The sequence below is a fragment of the Rhineura floridana genome, chromosome 2 (genome assembly GCF_030035675.1).
Source record: "Rhineura floridana isolate rRhiFlo1 chromosome 2, rRhiFlo1.hap2, whole genome shotgun sequence".
NCBI classification, from domain to species: Eukaryota; Metazoa; Chordata; class Lepidosauria; order Squamata; family Rhineuridae; genus Rhineura; species Rhineura floridana.
Window position 1 is genome coordinate 230,820,846 of NC_084481.1, and position 17,529 is coordinate 230,838,374.

General features: G+C 46.5%; 1 protein-coding gene across 4 annotated transcripts in view; it reads right to left on the reverse strand.

Annotated features, from left to right (window-relative positions):
• Positions 1–17,529, reverse strand: part of ARMH4 (armadillo like helical domain containing 4) — an 86,822-nt gene that overhangs the window by 5,830 nt on the left and 63,463 nt on the right. For all 4 annotated transcript variants that reach the window (XM_061612497.1, XM_061612493.1, XM_061612495.1 and 1 more), the window contains 2 exons: positions 10,815–10,846; positions 672–806 (listed from right to left, as the gene is read on the reverse strand). In XM_061612497.1, the coding sequence (XP_061468481.1) occupies positions 672–806; positions 10,815–10,846 (167 nt within the window). The remainder of the gene's footprint in view (positions 1–671; positions 807–10,814; positions 10,847–17,529) is intronic.

Consider the following 17,529-nt stretch of genomic DNA (forward strand, 5'->3'; position numbering starts at 1 on the left):
TGGGCTTACTCCCGAATAAACATATCTAGGATTGTGCTGGTATTGAGGTCTCAGAATTCACCTTATGTTTGGGCTACAGCTACAGAATTTAAGGGCTGAGGATTCAGTCCTGATCACTGAAATGGGCCAGAAAGCAGCATCCCTGGGACAGCAGAGGGTGCAATCCTATACGCCAAGGATAGGGACCATCTGAGGCCCTCCAGGTGTTGGTGGAATACAACTCCCCAATCATCCCTGAACATTCCCTGTGCTGGCTGGGGCTGATGGGAGTTCAACAACATCTAGATGGCCACAGGTTCCCTTGCTAGACACACTTACCTGGGAGTAAGTCCCTTTAGGCTCAATGAGGCTTACTTCACCGTGCAAAAGAGTTTTAAAACTGCAGAACAAATTACATTTGGACATTTCTTCTGGCTGCCTAATTTATACACCTTGTGGGATTCACCTTTTTGTTTGATTTGGATGCAATCTGGATTGCCGGGATGTATAGTTTTATTTTGTTTTTGCCACAAATAGACATCACATGTACACATCCAGCCCCTGTGGACAACTCATAGCACTGCGCTGCCCGCCCCCCATTGATCGGAACGACAGGGTGGCTCTTTTTATGAGCCACAATTGCTCACAGGGGAGGGGGAGCAACTCCACAGGGCTTTCAGGGGGGCACCGACCTTTCGCTTGTGCCTCTTGAAGCCGTTTCTGCGCCGGCGGTTCATAATCTTTATGCTGTAGAGAGCGCCCAAGATGAAAAGGGCCCCGGCGATGCCAACCCCCACTGGCACCAGCATCCCAGACATGTAGCCTGCCTGCAAGAGAAAGAAAAATGCTGCAGGAATACTGAGGAGGCTACCAGCTCAAGTGTGATTATTCAACACTGTTAACAACCAATGATAAATAACAGAGGCAGGGAAGATTTTTCAGCCCAAGAGCCGCATCTCCTTCTAGGCAATGTTTTGAGGGCCACATGTCAGTGGTGGGTGGGGGCAGAGGCAAAAGTGGGCGGAGCAATCAGAGTACCTTTCCCCTTTTCCAGTCGGCTAGTTTCCACACACAGCCCTCTATTCTTCATTCAGACAACAACCCATCAGACCTCCTGTCGCTCAACTGTCACCTGGCAGTGGCCATTCCATCAGGCTGCCTCAGTGGGAGCAATCAGAGGCAGGGTCCATTCCACCAGCTTTGCCGACAGACCAACTCCATCAGGCACCTCCTGAGGAAGTGATAAATGCCTCTTTACGAGAGGGAGTGGTCCCGGGCTGTCTGAAAGAGGCAGTGGTGAGACCACTCCTGAAAAAGCCTTCCTTGGACCCAGACAATTTTAACAGCTACAGGCCAGTGGCGAATGTTCCATTCCTGGGCAAGGTCTTGGAACGGGTGGTTGCTGGCCAGCTCCAGGCGCTATTGGATGAAACTGATTATCTAGATCCATTTCAATCGGGTTTTAGGCCCGGTTTTGGCACTGAGACAGCCTTGGTCGCCCTGTACGATGACCTATGTCGGGAAAGAGACAGAGGGAGTGTAACTCTGTTGATTCTCCTTGATCTCTCAGCGGCTTTTGATACCATCGACCATGGTATCCTTCTGGAGAGGCTCGCGGAGTTGGGAGTTGGAGGTACTGCTTGGCAGTGGTTCCGCTCCTACTTGGCGGGTCGTCTCCAGAAGGTAGTGCTTGGGGAACATTGCTCGACACCGCGGGCTCTCCAATATGGGGTCCCGCAGGGGTCAGTTTTGTCCCCCCTGCTTTTTAATATCTACATGAAGCCGTTGGGAGAGGTCATCAGGAGTTTTGGAGTGCGTTGTCATCAGTATGCTGATGACACGCAGCTCTACTTCTCCTTTTCATCTTCTTCAGGTGAGGCTGTCGATTTGCTGAACCGTTGCCTGGCCTCAACAATGGACTGGATGAGAGTTAACAAACTGAAGCTCAATCCAGACAAGACTGAGATGCTGTTGGTGGACGGGTTCTCTGATCGGATGGTGGATATATACCCTGTCCTGGATGGGGTTACACTCCCCCTAAAGGACCGGGTTCGTAGTCTGGGAGTCTTTTTAGACTCTTCCCTCTCACTTGAGGCTCAAGTAGCCTCGGTGGTTAGGAATGCGTTTTACCAACTTCGGTTGGTAGCCCAGCTACGTCCCTATTTGAGTAAAGAGGACCTTACATCAGTGGTACATGCTCTGGTAACCTCACGTTTGGATTACTGTAATGCGCTTTACGTAGGGCTACCTTTGAAGACAGTTCGGAAGCTACAACTAGTGCAAAATGCGGCGGCCAGATTGCTGACAAGGACCAAGCGGTCCGAGCATATAACACCTGTTCTGGCCAGCTTGCACTGGTTGCCAATATGTTTCCGGGCTAGATTCAAAGTGTTGGTATTAACCTATAAAGCCTTATACGGTGCGGGACCACGATACCTTGCGGAACGCCTCTTCCGATATGAACCGGCCTGTGTACTACGTTCTGCTACGAAGGCCCTCCTCCGGGTTCCAACTCACAGGGAGGCCCGGAGGGTGATGACAAGATCTAGGGCCTTCTCAGTGGTGGCCCCCGAACTATGGAACAGTCTCCCTGAGGAAGTACGCCTGGCGCCGACTCTGCTCTCCTTCCGGCGCCAGGTCAAAACCTTCCTATTCTCTGAAGCATTTTAAATTACACTGATTTAATTTTAAAAATGTTTATTGTGTTGGATTGTTGCTTGTATTTTAGTATTGTTTTGTTATTTATTGTATTTTTATGCTGTTTTATGTTCACCGCCCAGAGAGCTATTGCTAGTCGGGCGGTATATAAATTTAATAAATAAATAAATAAATCAGGCACCTCCTGGCCCTGAAGTGTTTCTAGGATAGCTGATCACTGTAAGAGCTGCTATTCAAGATTCAGTGTCCGAGATTGCTTTTTTCCTCTTCCCTCCCTGCACCTTTCCCCTTGTGTGTTGTGTTTTTTAGATTGTAAGCCTGCGGGCAGGGACTGTCTTGTATTAACTAATGTAATGTAAGCCACTCTGGGAGCCTTTTTTGGCTGAAGAGTGGGGTACAAATACAGTAAATAAATACATACATAAATAAACAAGCAAGAGTCATTATCAGAGTTCAACACTCAAGAAAGATGTGAAACTGCACAATATAGAGCAAAAAAAAGACAAGGCCTTGCCCCGACAGGCTTACAATCTAATATAGTGCACAAAAGCACCAGAAATAAAACTAAAATCAAAACTAAAAATGAGAGAAGATGGCCAAAAAATAAATTAGACAAAGGCTTGGTGAAATAAATGAGTCTTCAGATGTTTTTGTAAAAAGAACATCAATTAAGTCAATACTGGCTGGTAGAAGGTAAGGAGCAGCGAGAGAGAGAAAGCAGAAGGGAATGTAACAAGTGGCGGCTCCATGTCAGTGGTTCAGATTAAAACCCAGAGCGGATTGCACAGCCCTACTGACATGGAGCCACTAGATGCTGCTGCATGTCACAGAGGCAGAAATGCCCTAAGTAATCCCAGATGAGTGTGGCTTGACGACCTCTCCTCCCCATTTGCAAACAAGCATCCGGTACATTTTTTACTGATTTTTTCAGGCAATTCATACACTAAAGCAGCAGGGAACGCTTAAGGAAAAAGCAGGTGTCGATATATAAAGGGGTCTCCCAGAGCACTCTTCAGATGCATTGCCAACTGGCTTAACTGACGAACGTACCAGCAAATCAAATCTCTCTCTCTGCCTGCTGCCTCCTCCTCCTTCTCCATCTAGAGAAAATTAGCGCACTGCCCTGCAAATGATTGGGTGCTTGCCTACACAGAGCTTTGTTAATTTATGGAACAAGTAGTGGCGGGGGGGGGGCAGCAGCGAGCGAATGAGGGCGAAAGCAAAGAGCAAAGTGGGTGAGGGCTCGTGTGTTCACCTGTCCAGTTAATTTCTGAAGGTGCGTTCAGAGCCCAGCAAACTCTCTTTGTGCATCACTTCTACTTGACCAGACGAGACAGGTCTCCACGCACACAAAAGGCACACACCGGGCAGGTTTCAGGCAACCACACTGTTTTGGCACATTGAACGCAGGAGTCAGGCCATTGGTCCATCTAGTTTAATACTGTCTTCACTGACTGGCAGAGGCTCCCCAAGGTTTCAGACAGGGGACACTCCCAGCCTACCTGGAGATGCCAGGGATTGAACGTGGGACCTTCTGCATGCAGAGCAGATGCTCTGCTGCTGAGCTATTTGTTTCCTGGAGCTCGTGCTTCTCAGGTGCCAGATTCCGTTTATGAATTGGCTCGTATAAATTGCGATACCTTCTGAGAGAGGTTACAGAGGAAATATAATGCCTTAAGGATTTGCTGCCCTTTGGGGCTCAGCGGACAGTGACATAATGTTACACGCATCGCTACACTGTTTTTACTACGAGATTAGGAGATAATTAATTCCACCTCTTCTCTCTCAGTTTCCTGGTAAAGACAGGACCTGTATGTTTCACCAATTGGTTCACATTCCTTTTGTTACTGAAAAGGTCTCGTATGTGAGTTTTGTTTTGCTGCATTAAGAACATAAGGACATAAGAAGAGCCTGCTGGATCAGGCCAGTGGCCCATCTAGTCCAGCATCCTGTTCTCACAGTGGCCAACCAGGTGCCTGGGGGAAGCCCGCAAGCAGGACCCGAGTGCAAGAACACTCTCCCCTCCTGAGGCTTCCGGCAACTGGTTTTCAGAAGCATGCTGCCTCTGACTAGGGTGGCACAGCACAGCCATCATGGCTAGTAGCCATTGATAGCCCTGTCCTCCATGAATTTGTCTAATCTTCTTCTAAAGCCGTCCAAGCTGGTGGCCATTACTGCATCTTGTGGGAGCAAATTCCATAGTTTAACTATGCTCTGAGTAAAGAAGTACTTCCGTTTGTCTGTCCTGAATCTTCCAACATTCAGCTTCTTTGAATGTCCACGAGTTCTAGTATTATGAGAGAGGGAGAAGAACTTTTCTCTATCCACTTTCTCAATGCCATGCATAATTTTATACACTTCTATCATGTCTCCTCTGATCCGCCTTTTCTCTAAACTAAAAAGCCCCAAATGCTGCAACCTTTCCTCGTAAGGGAGTCGCTCCATCCCCTTGATCATTCTGGTTGCCCTCTTCTGAACCTTTTCCAACTCTATAATATCCTTTTTGAGATGAGGAGACCAGAACTGTACACAGTATTCCAAATGCGGCCGCACCATAGATTTATACAACAGCATTATGATATCGGCTGTTTTATTTTCAATACCTTTCCTAATTATCGCTAGCATGGAATTTGCCTTTTTCACAGCTGCCGCACACTGGGTCGACATTTTCATCGTGCTGTCCACTACAACCCCGAGGTCTCTCTCCTGGTCGGTCACTGCCAGTTCAGACCCCAAGGGCGTATATGTGAAATTAAGATTTTTTGCTCCAATATGCATAATTTTACACTTGTTTATGTTGAATTGCATTTGCCATTTTTCCGCCCATTCACTCAGTTTGGAGAGGTCTTTTTGGAGCTCTTCGCAATCCCTTTTTGTTTTAACAACCCTGAACAATTTAGTGTCGTCAGCAAACTTGGCCACTTCACTGCTCACTCCTAATTCTAGGTCATTAATGAACAAGTTGAAAAGTACAGGTCCCAATACTGATCCTTGAGGGACTCCACTTTCTACAGCCCTCCATTGGGAGAACTGTCCGTTGATTCCTACTCTCTGCTTTCTGCTTCTTAACCAATTCCTTATCCACAAAAGGACCTCTCCTCTTATTCCATGACTGCTAAGCTTCCTCAGAAGTCTTTGGTGAGGTACCTTGTCAAACGCTTTTTGAAAGTCTAAGTACACTATGTCCACTGGATCACCTCTATCTATATGCTTGTTGACGCTGTCAAAGAATTCTAATAGGTTACTGAGACAGGACTTTCCCTTGCAGAAGCCATGCTGGCTCTGCTTCAGCAAAGCTTGTTCTTCTATGTGCTTAGTTAATCTAGCTTTAATAATACTTTCTACCAGTTTTCCAGGGACAGAAGTTAAGCTAACTGGCCTGTAATTTCCGGGATCCCCTCTGGATCCTTTTTTGAAGATTGGCGTTACATTTGCCACTTTCCAGTCCTCAGGCACGGAGGAGGACCCAAGGGACAAGTTACATATTTTAGTTAGCAGATCAGCAATTTCACATTTGAGTTCTTTGAGAACTCTCGGGTGGATGCCAACCGGGCCTGGTGATTTGTCAGTTTTTATATTGTCCATTAAGCTTAGAACTTCCTCTCTCGTTACCACTATTTGTCTCAGTTCCTCAGAATCCCTTCCTGCAAATGTTAGTTCAGGTTCAGGGATCTGCCCTATATCTTCCACTGTGAAGACAGATGCAAAGAATTCATTTAGCTTCTCTGCAATCTCCTTATCGTTCTTTAGTACACTTTTGATTTCCTTATCATCCAAGGGTCCAATCGCCTCCCTAGATGGTCTCCTGCTTTGAATGTATTTATAGAATTTTTTGTTGTTGGTTTTTATGTTCTTAGCAATGTGCTCCTCAAATTCTTTTTTAGCATCCCTCATTGTCTTCTTGCATTTCTTTTGCCAGAGTTTGTGTTCTTTTTTATCTTCTCCATTCGGACAAGCCTTCCATTTTCTGAAGGAAGACTTTTTGCCTCTAAGAGCTTCCTTGACTTTGTTCGTTAACCATGCTGGCATCTTCTTGGCCCTGGCAGTACCTTTTCTGATCTGCGGTATGCACTCCAGTTGAGCTTCTAATAGAGTGTTTTTAAACAACTTCCAAGCATTTTCGAGTGATGTGACCCTCTGGACTTTGTTTTTCAGCTTTCTTTTTACCAATCCCCTCATTTTTGTGAAGTTTCCTCTTTTGAAGTCAAATGTGACAGTGTTGGATTTTCTTGCCAATTGGCCAGTTACATGTATGTTTAATTTAATAGCACTATGGTCACTGCTCCCAATCGGTTCAACAACACTTACATCTCGCACCAGGTCCCAGTCCCCTCTGAGGATTAAGTCCAGGGTTGCCGTCCCTCTGGTCGGTTCCATGACCAACTGGTCTAGGGAATAGTCATTTAGAATATCTAGAAATTTTGCTTCTTTGTCATGACTGGAACACATATGCAGCCAGTCTATGTCTGGGTAGTTGAAGTCACCCATTACTACCACATTTCCTAGTTTGGATGCTTCCTCAATTTCATATCTCATCTCCAGGTCTCCCTGAGCATTTTGATCAGGGGGACGATAGATCGTTCCCAGTATTAAATCCCTCCAGGGGCATGGTATCACCATCCACAATGATTCTGTGGAGGAGTCCGCCTCTTTTGGGGTTTCGAGCTTGCTGGATTCAATGCCTTCTTTCACGTATAGAGCGTCTCCGCCACTGATACGTCCTTCCCTGTCCTTCCAATATAGTTTATATCCAGGGATAACCGTATCCCACTGGTTTTCTCCATTCCACCAGGTCTCCGTTATGCTCACTATATCAATGCTCTTCTCTAAGACCAAGCACTCCAGTTCTCCCATCTTGGTTCGGAGGCTCCTAGCATTAGCGTACAGGCACTTGTAAGCAGTGTCTCTCTTCAAGTGTCTTTGGCACTTGTGGTTTGGCCTGTGGTAATTTTGCTCTTCTGAATTTATATCCTGTGCCCCTGCTCTCACAATGCCTACTTCTAGGCCTACCCCTTTTAAAATTTCATCATTTCTTTGGTCTTTATCCCAGGGGGGAGGTTTATTCCGAACCGGACCTTCCTCAGCTCCTGTCGGGTTTCCCCCCTCAGTCAGTTTAAAAGCTGCTCTGCCACCTTTTTAATTTTAAGTGCCAGCAGTCTGGTTCCATTCTGGTTCAAGTGGAGCCCATCCCTTTTTTACAGGCCCGGCTTGTCCCAAAATATGCCCCAGTGCCTAACAAATCCAATCCCATCCTCCCGACACCATCGTCTCATCCATGCATTGAGACTACAAAGCTGTGCCTGTCTGGCTGGTCCTGCGTGTGGAACCGGTAGCATTTCAGAGAAAGCCACCTTGGAGGTCCTGGCTTTCAGCATCCTACCTAGCAACCTAAATTTTGCTTCCAGGACCTCATGGCTGCATTTCCCCATGTCGTTGGTGCCAACGTGCACCACGACCACTGACTCCTCCCCAGCACTGTCTACCAAACTATCTAAACGACGGGCGATATCCGCAACCTTCGCACCAGGCAGGCAAATCACCTTGCGGTCTACACGCCCATCACACACCCCACTGTCTATGTTCCTAATGATCGAATTGCCCACTACAAGGATCCCTCCACCCCCTGGAGATATATCCTCGGCACGAGAGGACAGCTGCTCATCCCCCAAGGAATGGGTCCCTTCTAAGGGATCATTTCCCTCTTCCTCAGCTGGATGCTCTCCTTCCCCGAGACCATCGTTCTCCATGATAGCAGAAGAGCTATCATCCTTGGAGTGGGACACAGCTATAGTGTGTCTGAAGGCCTCCTCCACACACCTCTCTGCCTCTCTGAGCTTTTCCAGGTCAGCCACCTTGGCCTCAAGGAAATGAAGTCGTTCCCGGAGAGCCAGGAGCTCATTGCACCGAGAGCACACCCACGACTTCTGTCCAACAGTCAGATAGTCGTACATGCTGCAGGCAGTGCAAAACGCTGGAAAGCCCCCACACCCCTGCTGGCTTCTTACCTGCATAGTTTTGTTTAAGGTTTTTTACGTTAAAGGGTTGGGGACTGCGGTTTAGTTACAGGCCACATCCACACCATACATTTAAAGCTCTGTTATACCACTTTAACAGTCATGGCTTCCCCAAAGAATCCTGGGGAGTGTAGTTTGCTACGGGTAGAGAGAGCTGTTCGGAGACCCCGATTCCTCTCACAGAGCTACAAGTCCCAGAATAGTTTAACAATCAATCCCTCTGCCAAGGGAACTCTGGGACCTGTTGCTCAGTAAGGAGTCTCCTAACAACTCTTTGGCACTGTCTGTCTGTCTGTCACATTTGTATACCGCCCCATAGAAGCTCTCTGGGCGGTTTACAACAATTAAAAACATTAAAAGCAAATGTACAAATTTAAAAACACATTTTTAATAAACAATTTAAAAACACATGCTAAAATGTCTTGGAGAAGAGGAAAGTCTTAACAAACTACACTTCCCAGGGTCCTTTAGGGAAAGCCATGACTCTTTAAAGTTGCAGAAGAGTGATTTAAATGGGTGGTGCGGATGTGTGGCCACAATGAAGAGTTCCGTTAACCTGGACTTCAGGAATCTGTAACCCTCCAGACGTTGTTCACCTCCAGTTCCATCAGTCTCAGCCTGCACAGCCAATGGTCAGGGATGATGTGAGCTGTAGTCCAGCAACATTTGGCACCTGGGTACCTATCCCTTTATACGGTTTTGTTTTAATTTTAAGTTGAGAGCGTATTTTGTTTTACTTTTAGCTCCCTGTTTCTTTTGGAGAGTATTACAAACTTTGGGTATTTTGTTTGCCCACATTGAGGCACACACTGCACATTTATTGCATATTTAGGCAATATATGTTTCGTTCACTGTCTTCTCTGGATGCCCTGCCCTCTGGCTGGGTTGCAACTATGGTTGTTGGAGAATACCAATGAAAATGGAAAAGGCAGCAGAAATTACTGCATGTTCATCTGAGGTCAGGAATGGAAATCAGTCAAGCAAATACAATCAATATTCATTGGCGTTGTTATTTTAAAGTCTGCAAACAGTACAGAATGAATGACTTTTTTTACGTTGTTTTGATGTTTCCTTTACACTGAAATGAATGTAAGTTGCCTAAGTTAGGTAAATAGTTACGTAAGTTATGTAACTTCCATTAAATAGCAGACAGCAAGATGAGTAAGATAGTATATGGCAGAAATCGAACTGCAGTGGAACAGAAATAGTGCTATTTGTGACAAATGCAGGTAGGAACAGAAATCACTGCTTTCTGACATCCAAGTGGGCAATTAGAGGTAGGGCCTTTTTGGGGGTGGTGCCCTGGTTGAATGTTCTCTGCGGGGCCACTCAACTGGTAGTGTTCCCAGCAGCACACAGTTATTAACTTTTAGGCGTTGCATAAAAATAAACCTGTTCTCTTTTTGGATGAGCAGTCTTGGATGTGCTTAAGCTGAAAGGTGGGACACACACCTTTAAAATAAATAGATACATAAATACCTCATAGTGAATACTTGCACATACACAGTGGGTGGTACGTTGGCACTATAAAGTGCAAATTAGCTCTTCGTCCGCAGTTAGGAAACCTGTGGTCCTTCAGAAGTTGCTGGACTCTAAATCCCAGTGTCCCTTGCTGTTGGCCATGCTGGCTGGGGCAGATGGGAGTTGGAGTCCAGCAACACTGGGAGGGTCACATGTAATTTCAAGGGTCTTTCGGATTACTTCGACTAGCGGTGATCAGCCAAATGGAGGAGCCTGACACTTTCAAAACCCTCTGCTTGCACATAGAGAGGAGGGTCAAATCCAGTGACTCTCAAGCTATGGGAGCTCTCATGCTACAGGAGCATCACTGTGTGTGCGTGTCTGTGTGTAGAGAAGCAGGAAGGAGATGGATAAAGGCGCCATCAGGAAGCAAAAGACCAGAGGATGGGGCCATCAGGCATAAGAACTCCAGCAGTCAATAGAGCAGTCACCTGAGGTTGCTTCCTTCTACAAAGAGCAGAAGAGCACACCCACCATCCTTCACACATGAAAGGATTCTTTCCAGATGCTCATCTTGAAGGAGCCTTTGAGTCTTACCAGAAGCCATGAATCAATATTTCACAACTCCCGAGCCCTGATTTCTGGAAGTAAAAGACAATGCTGTCTTTAAACACAAATCAAACTAAATGAAGAGTTCCCTACCTTATCCTTTAGCTTTTCCATCCAGCTTCTCACTAGAAAACCAACAACACAAATGTTAATTGCAGTCATAAGCCTTAGAACAACACCGTACCCACATAAGACCAAAAACAGGTTTGTTACAAGTTACTGCAGTACACATACACACATTCAAAGAACGCAGGGGGGATGTTGAGGGGTCATGTGTTGGCCAACCTAGACTGTGAAGTCCCATGAGCTTCCTTGTGTATCCTTTGGATGTCTGAGGGGGATCTTCACCTCTGAGTGCAAATATTGCAACTGCAAGGTGAGGGCCAATTCATTGTTGTTGCTGTTGTTGTTGAATGCCGAGAGGCCTATTCGGTTGTTTAATTTTTTAGATAAGTCAGTCATCCTTGTGATTATTTTGCATTGTTTTAGAATACTTTATGTTGAGCACCACCTTGATCATTTATGTGAGTGAGCAATATATAAATAATTCTATAAATAATAAATAATAATATATGCCACCCTGGGCTCCTGCTGGGAGGAAGGGCGGGATATAAATAAAATAATAAATCAAATAAATAAATAATATATATAATAGTATCCAATTTACCCTTGCAATTCTGAGGCTCGCCAGCTGCTTTTCTGTTAGAATGTGTTATTTTTAATGCTTTTTTTTTTTTAAAGTGGCTTTGCAGTACAAGGTTTGAAATGTGTAAATTAGCTTTCGCCAAGCTGGTGTGTGACGCTGGAGCTGTTGGGAGTTGTAGTCCAAAGCAGCTGGAAGACACCAGCCTGGCGAAGGCTGATGTAAATGGAAAAACACTTTACAGACAAAGTAACATAAGAACGTAAGAACATAAGAAGAGCCTGCTGGATCAGGCCAGTGGCCCATCTAGGCCAGCATCCTGTTCTCACAGTGGCCAACCAGGTGCCTGGGGGAAGCCCGCAAGCAGGACCCAAGTGCCAGAACACTCTCCCCTCCTGAGGCTTCCGGCAACTGGTTTTCAGAAGCATGCTGCCTCTGACTAGGGTGGCAGAGCACAGCCATCAGGCTAGTAGCCATTGTCGCTAGTAGCCCTGTCCTCCATGAATTTGTCTAATCTTCTTTTAAAGCCGTCCAAGCTGGTGGCCATTACTGCATCTTGTGGGAGCAAAAACTGAAGATTGGAAAAAAGTAAAAACGACAGCAATAATGTGGGACTTTGAACCACGATTAGCCCACTTTGCATCTCACCTGCCGGCTACCAGTTTGCTTCCTGGTGGCGTTTAGAAACAAATCTGCGCTCTTTCCAAGAGATCAAAGTGATGGAATGTTGGCAGCTCCTTTTGATAGGCCTACCGGTGAGAAGAGGCTTTGCCCATATGGCACAGAAGATGAAGAGCTCCCCTTAGGAACTCATGCTATGATCCTACAAATGAAATTACGTCCCTTCTAGGTAAGAATCAATAGGCTGACAGCAGGCAGGAATTCTCCATCAAGATGCATTGTTGATGATCAGAGATGCTTTTCCCCCCACACAGAAAGTACCAGAGAAATAATTTGATTTAAGTAGGCATATCGCGCATCCCATCTGGGGCCAGGTAACAATATAAATGGGCTCTATGTAACTTCACTACTGAAAACTCTACCCCCTCTCTCCCCCCGCCTTCGCAGATAACCTATACCTCTAGATCAGCCTTTCCCAACCAGTGTGCCACCAGATGTTGTTGGACCACAATTCCCATCTTTCCTGACCATTGGCAATGCTGGCTGAGGCTGATGGGAGTTGTAGTCCAACAACACCTGGAGGCACACTGGTTGGGAAAGGCTGCTCTAGATGAAATCTGAAATTATGCCCTTGACATTCAAAAGCTTTCTTGGGTGTGGTAGACAGGATTGGGGAAGAAATTCAATTCAGTTTGCATTTAATGGTGAAACTACCCCACTCACACTTTCTGAAACAGTGCATGAACCAAAACACAGCAATCCTTTGAAATTCACACTTCCCCAGATGTTCCAGCGCAGCTGTCCAGTCAAGTGACGCATACAAAAATGCATAGCTTAGCATACAGTGTGCACAAAAATTGAGTAAACAAAGGCATTCGATTTGAGGAAACTGGTCCGCAAGAATGTGCATGTTAGGCAAAACTGCACACAAAAATATGTCTATTAAGAGAAATCCACACTAAAATGAAAATAAGGCGAACTGAAGATTGGAAAAATGAGAAACTGAGATAAACTGAAACGGACAGACTATTCCTAATGGCAGCCACATTTTTAGTCACGAGTCAGAAAATTTGCAGACTGGAAAGAAGCTGGCCCTCTGGTCCCTAGTCTCCATACCCTGAAGGGGTTTGCCCATACACATACCTTCCATACCCTGAAGAGGCCTGCCACTTTTTTTGAGGGATGGGGGCACAGGACTCCTGTGCCTTTACAAGGCAGAAATGCAGCCGGTTAACTTTTCCTCATCACTTGAAGTTCATGTTGAGAAAAGCTGCAAGTGATGGATTTTTGCTCCTTGTCAGGCACCTAATTGCCTTAAAGGAGAGGGATTATTTTGGGGGGGGGGTTGTCAGAGAATGGAGAGGGTTTAACCCTCCCCAGGTGCAATTGTTCTGAAGATTCTTTCCTCCCCTCCCCCGACCCTGCATTAGAGGGTGAAAATGTCTCATTTACACAATTGGGACCTTTTCCCCTAAACCTAATTGCTGTGGGCTGTATTCAAAGGAGCCAGGAGCCACACCTGGCCCACGGGCTGGCAAATCCTGACCCCCCCCATACTAAAGGCACAGACGTCCTGGCTGAAAACAGGTGGCAGCCCTATACTGGAGTCTCCCCTGCCCGCAAATATTCTTTCTGCACATGATCTGGGAGCTTGAGGTTTGCACAGCCTCCTCCCCTCGGCATTCATTCCCTAAGTCAGTGACAGAGCGCAAGAGGATCTTGGCAAGCTATCAAAGAGGTTGCCTGTCGTCGTGAGCCCATTCTTAAGCAGGCTGTCAGGCTGCTTTCCCAAGGGCCTTTTCCTCGCCTCCCCTGTGCTGTTCACTCGAGAAATCTGGAGGAGAGTCATTTCCCCTCACCTTTGTGCGCTGTCAGTTCTTCATGCTGCTAATGGCCTGATTAGCCACTCCAGAGAGGGACACAGGAAGCCTCTTAACAGCTTTGTTTGCATCTCTGCTACTTCCTCCCCTTCCGTTTCACCACAAAAGAAAGGTACCTCCCAGCCCGGGCCGGCTCCAAAGGGCGGCCAGGTGGGGCCCTGGCTGAGGGTCCCAGGGGCTACAGGGGCCCCTGCACTCCCCTTCCACAATCCACGGCAGGATTGCTGCCGCGGATCGCAGGGCAGGAGCTTCCAAGCCACCCGCCATTCCCTTGCTCCACCTACCTTTCTCTGTGCTGTTTTTTGTGGCTGTGCGCAGTGCGCACTCAGGGTTAACATTAACCAAGATGGCGGCCGAGGCTTCAGCCCATTACGGGAACCACGCCCACCACCTTGATCGATGGCAACCCTGCGCGCACACCGCATGCAGCTGGGGCCAGGCCTGCTCCCAGCCAAGGGCCTCCACCTTTGGGGAAAAAGTTTTCAACAAAAGGGAAATGACTGTTTGTTTGGCTGAGGATGTTCTATAGTTATTTTTTTAGTTATTAGAAGCATTTATATGCTGCTTAATCACATTTCAAATGGGTGCAGGTCCTGGTCCTTCCTACTAAAATCCCGCAACATTTATCAATCCCTTATTTGGGGAACTCCCTAGTCAGAGAACACAATCCTGCCACCATCCTCAGAGGACTGATTGATTGATTGATTTATATCCCACCCTTCCTCCCAGCAGGAGCCCAGGGCAGCAAACAAAAGCACTAAAAACACCTTTAAAAAATCATAAAAACAGGCCTTAAAACACAAAAATAAAAACAAAATCTTTCAAAACATCTTTTTACAATAACTTTCAAAACATCTTTTTTAAAAAAGAGAGATTAAAAACATTTTTTAAAAAAAAGAGAGATTTAAAAACATATTAAAATCAATTCCAACGCAGACTGGGATAAGGTCTCAACTTAAAAGAGGAAAGGTCTTCAATAGGCGCTGAAAAGAGATGGTGCCTGACTAATATCTAAAGGGAGGGAATTCCACAGGGTAGGTGCCGCCACACTAAAGGTCCGTTTCCTATATTGTGCGGAACGGACCTCCTGATAAGATGGTATCTGCAGGAGGCCCTCATCTGCAGAGCGTAGTGATCGACTGGGTATATAAGGGGTAAGACGGTCTTTCAGGTATCCTGGTCCCAAGCTGTATAGGGCTTTGCACACCAAAACTAGAACCTTGAACTTAGCCCAGTATGAGTTCCCCTGCAATATCTTTCATTCCCCAGTCTCAGAGGTCAAACAACTGCATATCAGTCAGCTTCTCAAGGGTGTGTGTATGAAAGGGGTACACACCACACTACGGCAGCATACGCACCCTACATTTAGAGGACATTTCCCCCCATCCCAAGAATCCTGGGAACTGTAGTTTACATCTCACAAAGCTACAATCCCCAGCATTCTTAACAAACTACAGTTCCCAGGATTCTTGAGGGGTTATATTATGTTTTAAATATAATGTATGCAGCCTAGATCTTGTGAGCCTTCATAAGGCTTCAGTTGTCTTTAGACCCTTGCTGAAACAACATCCTTCTGCTCTCATAGCAGGAGAGAGCTTGAGCAAGGAGGGCTCACTTGGAGCTGTCCAGAGTCCTCCAAAGAGGAGAACAGGACCTTGGACAGCGAAAGCTTTTGACCAGACTTTGGGATCGTTCACATGCCGACTTACTGTGAGACTGGTGCTACTTGCAAACCCTTTTAATTTTCATGGTTCACATGACATTGCAGGCAATCAGTAGGCAATCAGCAGCTATCACACAGTTTTCCCATATCAAACCAATCCAATCCTAATCCAAAAAGGAAATGAAAAAACATCTCCACTTCGTATCTCTAGGCTTGCAAACATTTTGCCCCAATGCTTTTAGATGGGTGTGTTAATTGTTCTCTCCACGCCCACTCCCTCCTTCTCCCTTCGTTCATGTCATTTCCTGCTAGCTCCCATTCTGCAAGCCTGCTGCAAACAGCGCTTTATTTTTCTTTCACCTGTCACTTGTGCAAAAAAGCACAACACTGTTCAAACAAACATCTGTATTTCAGCTGGATTGTGAAAATACAAATAATCGCACTTCAGGGTTTTTTCTTTTTTTTAATGAAACTTACTCTGGAACAAACTGAGCATGCTCAGTTGCCAAGGTAACTAGAGGAAGTGCAATTTTGACCTTAAGAGGGCGTGGTCTTTAGGACACTGCGTGATTGATCCTTTCCGTTCAGTGTGAATGGAAAACAGCGGATTGGAAGGTAGGAATGTGAACCTTGCAAATCTATCGCAATGACAAAAGCTGCATCTTTAATCTGATGTTCAGCTCCCATGTGAACCAGCCCTTCGTCTACCTTGACTGGACTTTACCTGCCTAGACTTTCATTTACAACCTGCTTCACCTGTGAGCCCCAAGTGCCCACAGAACAGGATGGACAGCCCAGAAAGAAAGAACTGCACACTTTCTCCTGGCCTGCTCAAATTAGCAACCCCACACATCTGCTTTGCAATAAACAAGCATACACAGCGAGTCATTCTATTTATTTATTTATTTTATTTATTTCCCCATGGAACCCAAGGCAGCATACATGTGGTTCCCAGGCGGTCTCCCATCCAGGCACTGACCAGACCCAGACCAGCTTAGCTTCAGCAAGGTGGCGGCCTCATGGGCCTTCAGACCATAGCTTGGGATTCTACATCACACCTAACTTGGCCCTTACTCTTCATGAATGCGCATCTACCAACATGTGAACCAGAAGCAAGATGCATCCACCCCTACACAGAGATTTTACTTCTACAGAAAAACCAAGGGAGGGAGGTCATCCCTGAATAGCAACAAACCACGCAGTTCAAACAACTAACATTTCATACAAGCATCTCTAAAAGGCAAAACCAGGCACAAGTGATTTGCCAGGGAGACACATCAGGAAACAGAGACACTTGGAGCATATGGCAAATTCCACTTTCACTTGGCAAGAAGCACAGGCCGCTGGATCTAGAGCAAACAACGCCATCTCTCACACCATCACCTCCTCGGGGGAACAGATACAACTTTCCTCCTAAGAAGAACACAGGAAGCTGCCTTATACTGAGTCAGACCATTGGTCCATCTTGCTCACTGATTTCTACACTGACTGGAAGCAGCTCTCCAGGGTCTGAGGCAGGAGCTTTGCGCAGCCCTTCCTGGAGAAACCAGGGATTGAACCTGGGGCCTTCTGCATGGAAGGCAGACGCTTTTCCACTGAGCTATGGGTCATTCCCCAAGACAACTCTCTTGAAGCAGGATTGCTATTGTTGGTAGGATAAGTACCTGTCATCACTACATAAGCCAGGGGGAACCTCCCGCCCGCGGGCCAAACGTGGCCCACGAGGGAGTCCAAGTTGGCCCGTGAGGCCACTTCCTCCAAACCATGCCCACTGGCCTATCAGCTGATGACACCAGAAGATAGTGAGTTAATGGGCAGGGTTCAATCCTGTTCAATCCTGCTGGGTGCTGCTTTGCCAACACATTCTCTGAGGGAAGTGTGCTGGCAAAACTGCATCCTTTCCCCCCACCTCTATGGGTCAACTATGGCAGGTGAGCAAAACCACCCACCTATCAGTGGGTGGCCCACCTGCCCAAGTTCATCCGTAGGGGGTAGGGGGGC